The following is a 13,909-nucleotide window of genomic DNA, read 5'->3' on the forward strand; positions in this document are numbered from 1 at the left end:
GCAGATGAAGTGATGCTCAGTAGTCTTGAAGACCCAACAAGTCCTGATAGTTACACCGTATCCTTGACATTAGGCTGGTGAGCTCTTACAGTCACATACTTGCATATATTCTCTGTTCTATCACAGTGGTTTTGTATGCAAAAACCTCTCTGAGACAGTTAGTCAAGATACATACTGCTTTGGAGTAGTTCTTCTTTTTGGTCCTCTCATTCTCTAATCCAGCCTGCAGTGAGATTAAGAATGCAGGATGAAAAGATCAATGAGTTTACGTGCACCCATCCGTAGTCAGGCATGCATATCAACATGCAAGAACATCAGTCCAATCTTCCTCCAGCTCTACACAACATGGCTCAGTAAGCACACATGACAAAAATCAAATCTCAAAGTCGAATGACCAGTTATTAAGGAATATTGTTAAAAGCGATGATAGCGTTGTTAAATTTAGTAGCCACAGCTAAAATCATTCACGCTTGCTGTGTTAAGTCAATTAAAAGAGCTACCAGCTGTCTATACTTACTACATCAATACATCCATGCAAAATCCAAATGTGTTTGAACTATTTCTGTATATAGGTCACTCAAAATAGATACATTGCATTCCTAATTTGAAATCACACAGGGAACAAAGGAGAGTGAAAAAGCTAGAGCCCATAAAACTGCTCTCCGCAGTTTGCTTTCTGCAGAAACTCAGACACCTCTATTTCAACACAGTGCTGCCAAAGACAGCACTGCTAACATTACGAGGAAATTTTCTAAACTGAGCTTGAAATTCCAATCCTCATTCTCCCTTCTGTGCTCTTTCTGTTCTTCCAAGAGTCAGCTTTATCTCAATGTGTTCAATACAAATACTTGCTCACGTCTTATTATTTCCTACAGGGTTTGATTTTATCCTCCAAAGCAAAAGGTAACAGCTCAACCCACAAGCTGCAGCTTTGGTAGGCAGTGTACTTGTCCTGCCACCTTTGCTAGATCTATTCAGAGTGAGCTTTATTCCTCTCCAGATTTATTCTAAAATAAAACCAGACATACCTGGTCAAATGATGGACTGTAACAGAGAAATTCTGTTAGGGGAAATAAAAGCTGTTCTGCTCTGTCCCATGGTAACTACTGAACTAGACTAGCTTATCTCTCTCTAATCATTCAGCACTTTTCATCTGAACTGCACCAGAATAGTAGGCGAGGGAAGCAGCATCTTTACGTCACAGACCATGAACTGCCTCAGGACCATTTTAGATCATCCCTTATCTCAGATCAGTTATCACATTTGATGTTAGTTTCTTCTCCATGATTAGTTTTTAACACACACTACAACTTGCAGACTATTCTCACCACTGGGTAGGTGCTGGCATATTCCAAATGAGACTGTAAAGGCATGAGAGGAAAGAAAAATCAGAACACAAAGAAAAACACTGAAGCAAGTTATGGCAATCAAAAGAATCACCCAGAACAAACCAAACCAAACCAAAAAAACACACCAAAAAGCCCCCACAATCAGGCACAGAGGTGTAAATCTGAACTAAAAACGTTGATAATGCAGGACTTCTTGCACAAAGTCAGAAACTTTGAAGCGAACAAAACAAGGAAAATGCACAAATTCCATCATGAGTGATGAATAACACAACAATATTTCATGCTGGATGGTCTCAGATTAGAGACAACCAGCTGAGAAGTGGGAGAACAAGGACAGTTGCAGTAGAAAAGAGACTGAAGGGAGGTTTGAGTGTCTCAACAAACACAGGATGATGTTACTGAGCTTCCCTAGGAAAAAAACTGCACCATAAAGAATCGAGCTTGCAGAACTTCTGAAACAAGATGGGCAGGACACTTTGATGGGTTCAGGGTGAGCCACAGAAAAGCTAAAGATCGCAGCTGAAGGTCTGCCTGCAGGAGGCAGAGATATACTCAAGCTAGCATTATATCAACACACTAGGCCACTGTGTACAGTATGGTCACAGCTGTGGAGCTTAAATCAATTTGCTAGCCTGGTCTAATCAACACCTCAGGTGGCTTTGCAATCCATATTCATGGTAGCTCTGCCAGAAGCATCCAGGCCAGCTCCCCAAAAGCTAGCTCAGCAGATCTCTGGTGCCTGTAGTTCAGACATCCACTTAGCAAATATTCCAGGAGAAAATCCAGAGTAAAACCCACACAGATTAGTAGGGTGGTGAACTTTTAGAAATACATTCCTGATACTAACTTCCTGCACAGAAAAGCAGCGTAGCTTCAAAAAGCAACCCCCAACGCCATCATCCCTCATAGTGCAATGAGTCCAAGTGCCAAAGATGCAAGATCAATTTTCAGAAAATGAAAGTCTTGTAGACAAACTACAATGGCACCCTGAAACTCTGGAAGGAGCCTTCAAATACCCAAAAGAAGACGAGCATTCAGAATTCTCCGACTAGTCTTATACCCTTTGTGGACACAAGGAAATAGTTTTTGGTGCTTTCTTCATGCTAAAAAAGCTCAGAAGCCAAACTGAACTCTAGTCCTCAGAGGTAATTTTTTAGGTTAGTTGTTATTTTTTTTTCTTACTTTGTTGTTTCAAAGACACACACAGCAAGAGCCAAACCTTCACAAATAGCCAGAGAGAGATGTGGCCAAACTATTAAAAGCATCTACTATAAACCCAACCTAGGAAAATGATCAATGTATGTTCTATCAATTCATTGTGAATAAAGCAACCAGAAGATGTTGAAGGGTAAATTTCAGTTCAGACTAGCAAACTTTTACTTTCTTCTACAGTCACAGTGACACTTGGATCAGGGAAGGAAGTTCTGTCAAAACTGTTTTCCTGTGCATGCCCAAGTGTCAGTTTGAATAACAACATTCACTGAACACTACTTTATGAGGACGGGGGGTTCTGTGCAACATCACTAGAAACACCAGCGTGAAAAGTTTCAACCAGATCCTTCTGTCAGAAAAAGGACATTCTTTGCAAAAGTATTAGGCATTTATGGGCCATCCCGTGAAGCAGCTGGAGACCGTTGCTCACCAGACCAGCATGCTGGCAGCCCAGAGACTGGCTGCTCCAGGAAAAAAGGTCAGAAAAGCTTTTTCTCAAGGGATGGTGGGGAAGAAGAATGCAAGGCTTCTGCTGTTTAAATATCTAACAATAAAACACAGGGTCGTATTACAAAAACACATCAAAAGGAATCAGTGGTGGATTTCCATGAACAAAAGGTGTTCCTCTATACAGTGTCAGGGTGCTTCCATCTTTGCCACATCAAGGGACACAGTTACAGCCATGGTTAAGCAACCCATTTGTATCATGATCACCTTCTAAAGAGAACTTTCAACTGATCTAGAGATTTTTTTCCCCTCCAAAAACCACATTCATAAACATGTCCAAATTTAAGTAAAATAAACATCAGTTTTCACGTGCAGCTGTGAAGACAACCTTTTCTTCATCAAATCTTTGGAGCTTTAGTCTTCTAGCTTTGAAAAAAACTCAAATAAATCTGCAGTCTTGAAGAATAAAGATTTTAACAACATTTCATAAGTAGCAATAAGGATTACACTAAAAAGGGAACAAGGCAACACTTAAAATTTTTAAGTACATCTTGTGCTATCTTACAGCGAACTCCATTAGGATCACTGAGCAGGCTCTGCAGTAGTAATTTTTTTTTCATCTTCCAAGACTCTTTTAGAGGCGTATGAGGTGTTCCACTCAATCCTGTTCTTTTGGGGATGCTTTGTCAGGGGGGGGGAAAAAAAAAAAAAAAAAAAGGCAGTTCTAGCCTAGGTAAGTATTAGCAATTTTTTTAAGGAGAAAAAAAAATAATTTTACAGCATGAAATCTCCATAGAAGGCAGAAACCAAGGATTACAAATAAAGATCTTGCTATGAATGATGTAGGTCTTGCTTGTTCCATAAAAATAGAACTGATGATCCAGCTTAACCCACATAACTGGTGCTACTGATAAACTAGGAACAACATCAGTAGAAGAACAAATTATTCTCAAACACAACAGTTTTAGGGACAGGGACTCCATAATAAAAACTAGTCACAGCTGATTCACATTCAGGAGTGCTGAGAGCTTCCTCCATAGTGCTGTTATGAATTGTTTCAGTTTTGTGCTTAACTGAATGCTTCTCCATAGGTCTCAGAAACAGTGAGCTCTGATCGTCTTCACATGTCGAGACAACAGCGCTAGCCATTCACAACTACTAATTTGTTTAAACTCTCTTCACAATTATAAGAGCTGATTACGTCTACACTGAAATGGAGTTGAGATTTGTACCTGTGCGTATTATCTGGAAAAATACTGTATAGATATTTTGAGGAAAAAACTGATTCAGCTTTTCCTACAGATGAGTACTGGTGCACTACAGCTCTCTATGCTCTACTAATCCCTCCCTCCACAAAACTCAAGTCTGCAGATTAACTTCAAATATCTCTAAAGCAGTTTTGAGGAGAACATTCACCTGCAATTCTAAAGTGCTTTCCACTGCCAATTTGCTCTTGGTTTCCTGAGCTAATAAACTAACTGATCATGGAGTAAGCTGGCACCTCCTCTTCACAAATTCTCAGTATCAGTAATGAAATGGGAGCTTACAAGGTGCATACAAGAAATAGCTGCATATACCAACGTTTTGGCTAGGTACTTCCTGCAACAGTAACAGTGAACAGCATTTACCAGAAAGGTTTCTATAGAGTCACATGCTCTGCTGATGTTACTGCACAGGGCATACTGATCTGACAACTCCCCTGGTTGAAGAATTATTGACCTACAGGTACTTGGGGAAAAAAAAAACAACGTATGTCTTGAACATAGAACACGTAAAGACCTTGGAAGGATGATATTATCAGAGTACTAAAACCAGTCTGGTGTTACAGGGGGACAGCAACATCAGGACACACACATGCACACTTAAATGGTACAATTTACCAACCCTCAGGCTTCCACGGCTACCCACTGACATGCGCTCATCTTCATCCGAAGCCTATCAAAAGAAAGTATAAAGACAAGAAAACAATGAAAAGAACACAAGTAACAGGCAGTGAGGTAAATGCTGATGGCTTGGATGAACAGAAGGAAAGAGAAGACATACAAAATAAAAGTCTTTAAAAAAAGAATCACATTAAAACTGTAAGGGAAAAGTAAATGAAATCATACCCTGCCCAAGAAACACTGTCAAGCATTTTACTACAGGATGAATGACAAGCTTGCTCAAGTGTTCCCTGCTCTATGCTCTCGGCCCACAGTCTGAATAAATGAATATTAAACACTCCAAGCAGGTTATTTCCCCACCTTCCACCCCCTGCCCCCCTTTATTCTAGCACATTTGCAAAAGCTCCCTGGCGTGACCGGGGAGAGGGCAGAGAAGTCAGGAAGTGGCTTTGGGGTTTGCACTCGTCTGGGGTGGGGCAAGCTTGTTTCGTCTTTTCTTTTAAAAAGGAACTGCCTTATACATGTCTGTTTTCTTAATTTAAAATGTCTAGCTAAAAAGAAAAAGCAAAAGTAAATACTAACCGAGGCATTTCTTCGGGCTCTACGGGAATAACGTTCACTGTCTTCCTACCAAGCAGCAGAGAAAAAACAGAGAGTGAAGTGTTGAAAGGACAGATACACCAATGGAGCACTTTCAGAAAGACAAAGCGAACTTCAGTAATGTTTAGGAGTCAGTGAAGTTAAACCAAACAACGGGAGGTGAGACCTTGTCAAGTCAGAAAAACCCTTTTCCCCTCATTTGTGACCCCAACTTTCTTCCCTTCTGTTTTATTCTGCTACACACTTTTACTATTTTTGCAGAAAACTGTACGCAGTGACACATTTACTTCTATCTCAAAAAAAGTTTCAGGTGCATCTCTCTGCACCTGGGAATCAGTATACTTACAGTGCTTTCGTAATTAAGCTTTCCAGTTTGCAGCCCTTCAAAATAAATTCCAAAAATCTTCTATTTGAAATAATGTGGCAGGGTAATGGTTTCTCTCTAGTGGGTATCCCAGGGACACACAGCCTGGCCCCTTCTTCCAGACCAAAAGCATCTGTGCTCTGCTTACAGCCTCTGCAACACACAGCACCACTGCCTTTTGCAGGCCAAAGGCTGTGTTAATGCTAGAAATGCTGTAGGATGTATTACGTTCCAACAAACTGATTTTACATGGAATTTAGAAACAGTGATAGAAAACAGGGGAAAAAAAAGTTTCAACATTGTAGTTAATGGTTCTCACAGGTGAACTGATTTCTAAGCAAGGGAATTGCTAGTAAGGTGGAGCTAAGCTCACTGAGCAAGGATTTGAAGAGACTTAATGGCTTCTTTGTGAGATTTTAGCATCTTGCTGGATGGTTTGTCCATGTGGCAGCAGGCTTCCAAGAAGGCATAGAGCAAACTTGCATTTATGCTGATTAATTATCAAGAGTCAAGGAAGCCAGGGAGTTTGAGAAGTTGTCTTCCACACTGGAAGTCAGCTGTTCAGTTTTGCCTTTTCTTAGTGTGTGCTACGCAGCCATGAACAAGTTTTCATCCAGCATCATCGGTAAGTGATTTCATAAACTTAGGTTTGAAAGGCATTTGAAGTCAATGTCTTCCAACCCTTTAGCAACTTTCTTCATCTTCATTTCAGTCAGATGTTGCTAATGGCCAAGTCTATATCTGATATCAACTTCACTGGCTTGGCAAATAGTAAAATCCAGGACGTTGTATTATCAGAAGAAGCGAGCATTGCCATAGTAGCAGTAATAATGCATCTGAAGAGTACCCCTGGACCACTAACTACAAAGGTAACTGAAGAAGCGTGGATAAAACTTGCCCAAAATTTACCTGAAGGCAGAGTTGAGAAGACTGAAATTGTAACAAAATCCACGAGAAGTAAAATGAGTACATATATTCCTTGTATCACAAGTGGCTTTAACAGGTCTATATGCTACGCTCATCTCCAGGTGGTAAGAGTGGGGACAGAGGTCTGTAAAAAGAGATGGCTCTAACAAACCCTTGCCAGTTTTAAGCTGATCGTAAGCCGCATTGACGCAGACTGCAAGAATCCTTGTGAAAAGAGTGGAATCCACGTTTCCAATACATGAAAATACCTACTTTGTGGTATTTCAAACTCTCTGAACTATACAAAACTTCAACAGGTAAAAGTTGTTTAGCTATGTTGATCAAGGCCTACCATCCATTGCTCGATGTCTCCCCATTTAGTATCCAGACCATAATATTTCTACAGACAGAAAAGGGAAAAAACAGAATTTAGATGAGAAAGGCAAACACAGAACATTTAGACATGCATTGCCAGGTTTTGGCTGAGCCACACACACACACACGAACATGCCAGGGAAATGCCATGCTGAGTGTCACCAGAGCCCTCCACAGCATGTGCCCAGGAAAAGCTGCCCAGAAAGGGGAAAGGGGTGTTTGGGGTACGGCCGGGGTACTCAACTGTTTCTTCTTTCTCAGCACTGCAAAAAAAACCCAGTACTGTGGGGACAGGAACAAGGAGTGTAATGAGTCTTGAATTCCTGACCCATTTAAGTCAAGACTCATTACAAGGGATCCGAATGCAGAACACTTTCAGGATGAAAAATGCTGTCAAATCATGTTTACCGTATAGATTTGTCAAACCGGGAAGACAAGTTGAATACAATACAACTAATCTCTGTGCATTCTTACTCACTGTATGCAGAACTCCCCAGAGTGCCTTTTCAGACTTTTTTTGCCTACGCTTCAACCATCTCGACGGTGGTGGTACCACCCCAAAGGATAGCAGAGGACATGCTTCACCAATGCAGGCAACACTGGAAAGCTCTCTGCATTTCAGTACCAAATGCCATGCATCTTCTTAGCAGACTGTCTCTTCTGAACCGTTCCTCAGTTCATCATTTCTTTGCACAACATCGGGAACTTCCCAATGAACTTGCATTTCCACCAGACAGCCATTTGTTCAAATTTCCACAAGTTTAGCAGGACTTTTCTTCCTCCCCAAACACGTGCTTCAAATCTAGTCTCAGGAAGTTTGCATTTATAATGGTGACCATAACATTCCTGTGTGAAGAAAAATCACCGGCCTGCAGTACAGTAATTGGCAAATGGAAATCCTGCTTAAGGAAGCATATTATGTATTTTAGAAATATGTAGATTATGTGCTTTGAGGTTCACGTATTTGTGGAAAAAACAAGCCTGTACTTGCCAGCTTTCCCAGAGGCTTGAGGAGGCAGGAGTATCAACAGTCAAAACCTTAGTTAATGTTTAAAAAAAAACCAAATCAGAAATCTGTTAGCACTCTTTCAATGGTATTAATGTAATTTCACTGTCACCCTTAAAAATCTCATTGACTATTTATTAATAAACTAGAATAAAACAGCTGTGTGTTCTTTGATACTGTATCAGTTTATTCCCACTTCAGAGTTCTTCCTCATTAAATAACAAAATTATTTTCATGTTAAGGTCATCTTTATTTTCAGCTTAACAGCTCTGGAGAGAAGAAAGCCTGTTTTACGAAGTAGCATAGGCAGCGGGGTGCTCAGTTACACATCCCGGAGAGCCCACAGTGCACCACAACCTTTAAATGCTGTCAGTTTTGGGGTCAAATCGGGAAAAGGCAGGAACTCACAGCAATCCCATTTATTAGGAAAAATATTAGAAAATAAGTTTTTAGGCCAGTAATTTGAAAACAGGAAATCAATTCACTGCAGTGCAGATTTAAATAGTATACAAACATCTCTCTGAAACAAGGAAAAGAGACAACAGCTCAACAAGCTCTTTAACCACATCCCTATGAGAAGAGGGAAGCATTCCCCTCTGCTTTCCCTGCAAAGCATCGCAGCGTGTGCTCAAATACATCTAACAGCCCTATACAATGCCTAGCCAAATTGCACGCAAGTGAAATTTCTCCCTTAAACTACATGAAATTAGAGTGCATGACATTCACCATTGTTTCTTCAAGCATGAAATACTTCCTCACAAGTGCTCACACTAGTTACTTCCAGGCAGAAGCATAACACGTACAACAGCCTGTTGTAAAATGAAGTTTTATGTATATCACATCCTGAAAATGACTCCTGAAAGTTGTACAAACTCCAGCTGGTCAGGACTGTGTACATGATCAGAACCCTCTGATTATATGCTTTGTAGTTAAATCAGGTCAGATAAAGCCTTATTAAAGGTTCCCCCCACCCCCAAAAGATGTATAACATTTACTAACACTAGAAATCAATTTTTAAAAAAAAACACTACGAAAATGGAGAATCCTTTCTCACACATAGGAAGGATCCATAAACATGCTAATAACTTCTGTAAGGTCTGTGGCTTCCTTTTCCTGCCCTCTGTTCTCCTTACTTTCTGACATAGGCTTCTGAATTCAGCTTTGCAAAAGGGAAGCAAGGAAATACCCCCTACAAGACTTGCAATGTCACAAGTTCCACTTACAGTATTTTCCTTCCACCGTTTCAAATTACATAGCTACGTGCTTAACATTTCTCTTTTGGGGATATTAATGAATGCAATTGCCTTGAAACTACTTTTAATTTATAATCTTTTAGACAGCACATCTCACACTGGACTGAACTGGCAGCATTTGAAGTCTCAGGTATTTTGCCCCCTCAGTCACTTCCCATTTCTTTCTCTACGCCAACTCTTCTGTTCTGCCTCGAGGGGCCTGGTTTGAATGGCCACATGGGTTAAAGGAAGAAATGGTGCTTATCCATTCATTTGGTTTTTAGTTAAAAGCCTTTGCCAGACTCAAGTTCCCTTCTACCCTGAAAAGTGATATTAGAATTAAATAATTAAGGACATTAATACCATTGAGAGAGAATTCTAGATCAGATTTGCTCACTACGTGACAGTGAAACTGCTAGACTTGCAAACTCGCTACAAGATGTTGTGAGGCTAACCCACTTATCTTCTCATCCATGTCAGGACACCAACAGTAAACAACCTCCTTGTCTCCCATGGGGCTGCGTTTGTACCAGAAGATTAAATTAGTTCCTATAAAGGAGATTGATAACGAGCCTGTTGATCCATAGGCAGATGTTAATTTGAGTCCCTCAGTACATACTCAACTCCACAAATAAAAACAAGAGTAAGATATATTTGTTGCCAAATTGATGGGGTCAGGATTAAATACCAGAGCACATGATTTGAGTAGCTATGTTCATACACATATGTGCTTGAAGAGGAGAACAGCATTTCCAAGAAGCACACGCACTGCTAGGTCAAGCGAGTGAAACATGCAGTTAAGTCAGCTGGAGTGCCAGAACAAAAACAAACAGGCTGTGGTTTTAGGAGACATTTATCATTTAGCAAGCAATAAAAACATCTCAGGAAAAAGATATATATTTGATAGGGTATAAAATGGCAGGCTTGAAGAAACAGATGCTTTTTCCCTCCCTGCAAAATCTCCTTGGAGTCATTTCTCTTTCTAGGTACCACACAATTCACATGCTGGAAGTACAGAACAGCCAAACATCGTAACACAAACCCCAAAACTCTGTTGTTACATAGCAAGTGACCTCAGTTAGAGCTATTATTATCATCATCATCTTTGCCATCATTTGGAACTATGAAAAGGAAGTTGGGAGGAGGGAAGAGATCATGACTTTAAACGGAGGTAAGAGAGAATTAAACAATATAAAAGCATTTATAATGCTTAGGTCACACTGGAAGAAAGGCCATACCATTTATTTACAAAAAGATTATAAATTCAAATGCAGCGTCTCTGATTTACTTCAGTGACTTTCTGCAAACAAAGTCATCTGGAAGTCATTCTTCCTGCTGGCACCTGTTAAATGCTTGCCCAGCCTGAAATACTTTCAGCAATGCTCTTGGCCTTCCAACACACAAACATCTGTATGGTTCCTGGTGACACGTGGAGCCACCACACCCTCCTTTGATGGCTGGTTTGTCAAATTACTCTTCTGCTTAGTGCTTATTCTTTGCCAAACGGTCTGTAGAAAAAATTATATTAAGTGCCTGACAAGACCCATTTTACACAGGTCATCTTCCACCACTACCCTTTATTATCCACCTCACAAGACTATGGGAGGGAAGGGAGGAATTGCATGGAAATACAAAGCCTACTGTGCATCCTCCACTCTAGAGGTTTTTCTGAAATAATAGCAAGACCCATAACGTGGGAACACATGCAAACAAGAATGAAAGAGAGCAAGCCCTACCTTCTGAACTTGATAGATCTAGGGGAAAAGGGAAAGGAAAGAAACAAGGAAACAAAAGCTAGCATGAATGAATAAATAGCAATGCAATGTTTCATTAATCATTCTAAAGGGAGGAAAAAAAATCATTTATACAGAATATACAGCAAAACGTGAATACAAAAAAGTGCACATCAAAGCCCTGTAGAATTAAGTAGAATGAAAGCAGTGTTTACATTCTAGGCCTCCTCCACACGAACAGCTCAAACACAGCATTCCTGCTCTCATACCCACTAGGCTCTCGGAGGCACATGCAACATCTGCTCCCTAGATTTTGCACCAGAGCAGAGTCTAACCCAGGTGTGAACTAGGAGCTCTCGCTTTGCCAGCCTCCCTCCTTCAAAGTAATGGATGCCCAAATATTCACCTGGGGTGACAGCTGTGCATCTACCATCATAATAAAAGCAAATAGCATTAACTACAGAAAATCTGTTCTTAAGAACAAATTTTGTCCTTAACTGATGAAGCATAGTTACAAAAGCATCAATGCTATCCATCTTTCACTCATGTACAGCACAGTGTCAGCTTGTTAAAACTCTCTGAAAATTCCTTGCACGTATACTGCCAGCATTGAAGGATCTGCAGGTTGCTGTTTCAATTTTTAATGTTTCCACAGAGCCTCACACCATTTGCAGGCCCTAATAAATGCACTGCTGACTCTACAAAGCTGTTCCATGGTCTTGAACCATTTTAATAATACACAAAAGCATTACAGCCACTCTAACACATCTGAATTTCGTTTAAGTGGAGAACTGCCCTTGACTGATCAGCTTTATAAATCCACGTGAGAGCAGAAAACGTGTTTTTTCTTGCATATTTTCTAGCACTTCTGAAGCAAGAAACCCTTCTTGTTCAAAAACACCTAACTGGCAACACAAATCCAGAAGGAAATTGCAGCTTCATTCTGCCCCCTTCTCTGCTGAACACCTACCTTTGTATCTGTAGGAAATGTAACACAGCCCTGGTCTGAAAGCCCTCAGCTGCCTTACTGTTTATCTTCCCAGATAAACACTGCTGAATAAATACCAACACCAGCCCTCTGCCCTACGAGTACAACCCAGGGAGAACAGTAGGTAGCTCTGACTCCAACCCTTCAGCTGGTCAGTATCCCGTATTTTGGAATATTCAGGGGATCCCTGCCATCCATTGCTCTTCTGTGCCACCTCAGGTCAATCCAGATGTCAATGCTGGGAAGCAGAGCGTACTTCTTTCAGTCCCTGCCCTCCTGATCAGGTTCCTCTTTGTGATCGTGAAGGACAACTTCAGACCCCAGCTTAATACCTCTGAGGTATTTATTCCTGAGAGCGCAGGGGGGAAAATTAAGACCCACATTTAAAACTGGCATTCCCACACAACTAATCACCTCGCTTACCTTTTACTAAGAAAACCCTGAAGAGGAAAATTCACTAAAGTCTCCCACAGTTCCCAAGACTGCATGCCGACTCCAATCTTTTGCTTCTCTGTCGCCCAGTGCCTTTCATCCATACACCAAAGCCAAACACCACCGGTTTAGATGTGGCAATTACCGTGTAGCTGTTTAACCTTTAACTTTTCAGTGCCGTTGTTTCACCCACGCTTTGAAGCAATACCACGGCAGTCTTATTTTTCAAACCCCAATGCTTCAGGCTTGGCACAGCAGGTTGAGTACAAAGCAAGACACACAAGAAGTCTTGTGTCCAGGACCCGTATTGCCAATGGATAAGATAACAAGGCCCTTGTTCAGGGCCAGACACCGTGGAGGGTGGTGGAGAGCGGCACAGGGATGAAGCCAAGTGCATCATCATAACTGTTCCGGTGATTTACAAAACCTGGAATTTTTGGGTCATCTGTTAGCTACCAGGCATTACAACAGTTCTGCTTCAAAGTGACTGATCTCTCATCAGTGTACTGTCCTCCTCAGATAGTATGTTACAGGAGAAAACAAACACTTTTAAACAATAATCTCTATTGCAAATATGCCCCCCCCCCCAAGAGCTTAAAAGAGTCAATAGACATCTAAGCAGTCAAATGCTTTAAATAACACTTTCTTGTATTATGCTATGACCAAAAAAAAGTGTTTTGTCCACAGTATTACTGGCAGACTGCTTCCTGATTGCCTCATCACATGGACTTTCCCACAAAAATAAAGTTTTTCATAGAAATAACTTCAGAACAGGGCTGAACAAGACAGTGAAGCATGGTTAGATGGCAGCTGAAGGCAGAAATCCAGTCTAGTAAAAACACTTCCAGCATTGTCCCTCTTCAAATTTTCCTGTGCATCTTCACACTGGTTTTATAAGAAAGATACAGATTAACCATCACAAATCTTAATTTCCTCCCTGTGTATGTAAGCACCAAGCTTCATCGTCACTCTCTCCCCTCCCATTCAAGCTACAAGAATTCTACTTTTTCTCTAGTTTTTCTTGCACAGCCTGCGATTTTAAATGGCTTCAAATAACCCCAAATGTCAGCTGCGTCATGGGACCCTCTGACTCAGATCACACTTGCGGGCACCAACTCCTAGGAAGGAAAGAACAGGTCTAAGTCACAGTCAACAGGATGGGTGAGCAAATCAAGAGTGTTTGCAAGTCTTTTGCCCCCATTAACTTGGCTTTAGTACGTTTACTAAATTTACTACATGCTCAAGGAACTGACGTGGAAAAAAAGAAATCCACAACAGAAAGTACTGGTAACATATTTCATTCCAAAGAAATATGAATCCAAAGGAGGAAAAGCACGTGCAAATGAGTATGCTGGTAAAGAACAAATTTACAAAATAGCAAA

At 40.8% G+C, this 13,909-nt stretch overlaps 1 protein-coding gene across 21 annotated transcripts in view; it reads right to left on the reverse strand.

Annotated features, from left to right (window-relative positions):
* Positions 1-13,909, reverse strand: part of LRRFIP1 (LRR binding FLII interacting protein 1) — a 114,648-nt gene that overhangs the window by 46,691 nt on the left and 54,048 nt on the right. For 12 of the 21 annotated variants that reach the window (XR_012623872.1, XM_074829792.1, XM_074829791.1 and 9 more), the window contains exons 3-8: positions 11,111-11,128; positions 7,114-7,161; positions 5,474-5,518; positions 4,893-4,943; positions 1,329-1,361; positions 176-223 (exon numbers count right to left, since the gene is read on the reverse strand). The exons of 5 other annotated variants lie outside the window; for them this stretch is intronic. Coding sequence is in view for 15 of the 16 variants with exons in the window: in XM_074829792.1 (XP_074685893.1) it covers positions 176-223; positions 1,329-1,361; positions 4,893-4,943; positions 5,474-5,518; positions 7,114-7,161; positions 11,111-11,128 (243 nt within the window). In the remaining variant the exon portion in view is untranslated. The remainder of the gene's footprint in view (positions 1-175; positions 224-1,328; positions 1,362-4,892; positions 4,944-5,473; positions 5,519-7,113; positions 7,162-11,110; positions 11,129-13,909) is intronic. 4 more of the 21 variants (XM_074829785.1, XM_074829784.1, XM_074829781.1 and 1 more) reach the window with 2 other exon arrangements.

The sequence above is a fragment of the Strix aluco genome, chromosome 6 (genome assembly GCF_031877795.1).
Source record: "Strix aluco isolate bStrAlu1 chromosome 6, bStrAlu1.hap1, whole genome shotgun sequence".
Classification (NCBI taxonomy): domain Eukaryota; kingdom Metazoa; phylum Chordata; class Aves; order Strigiformes; family Strigidae; genus Strix; species Strix aluco.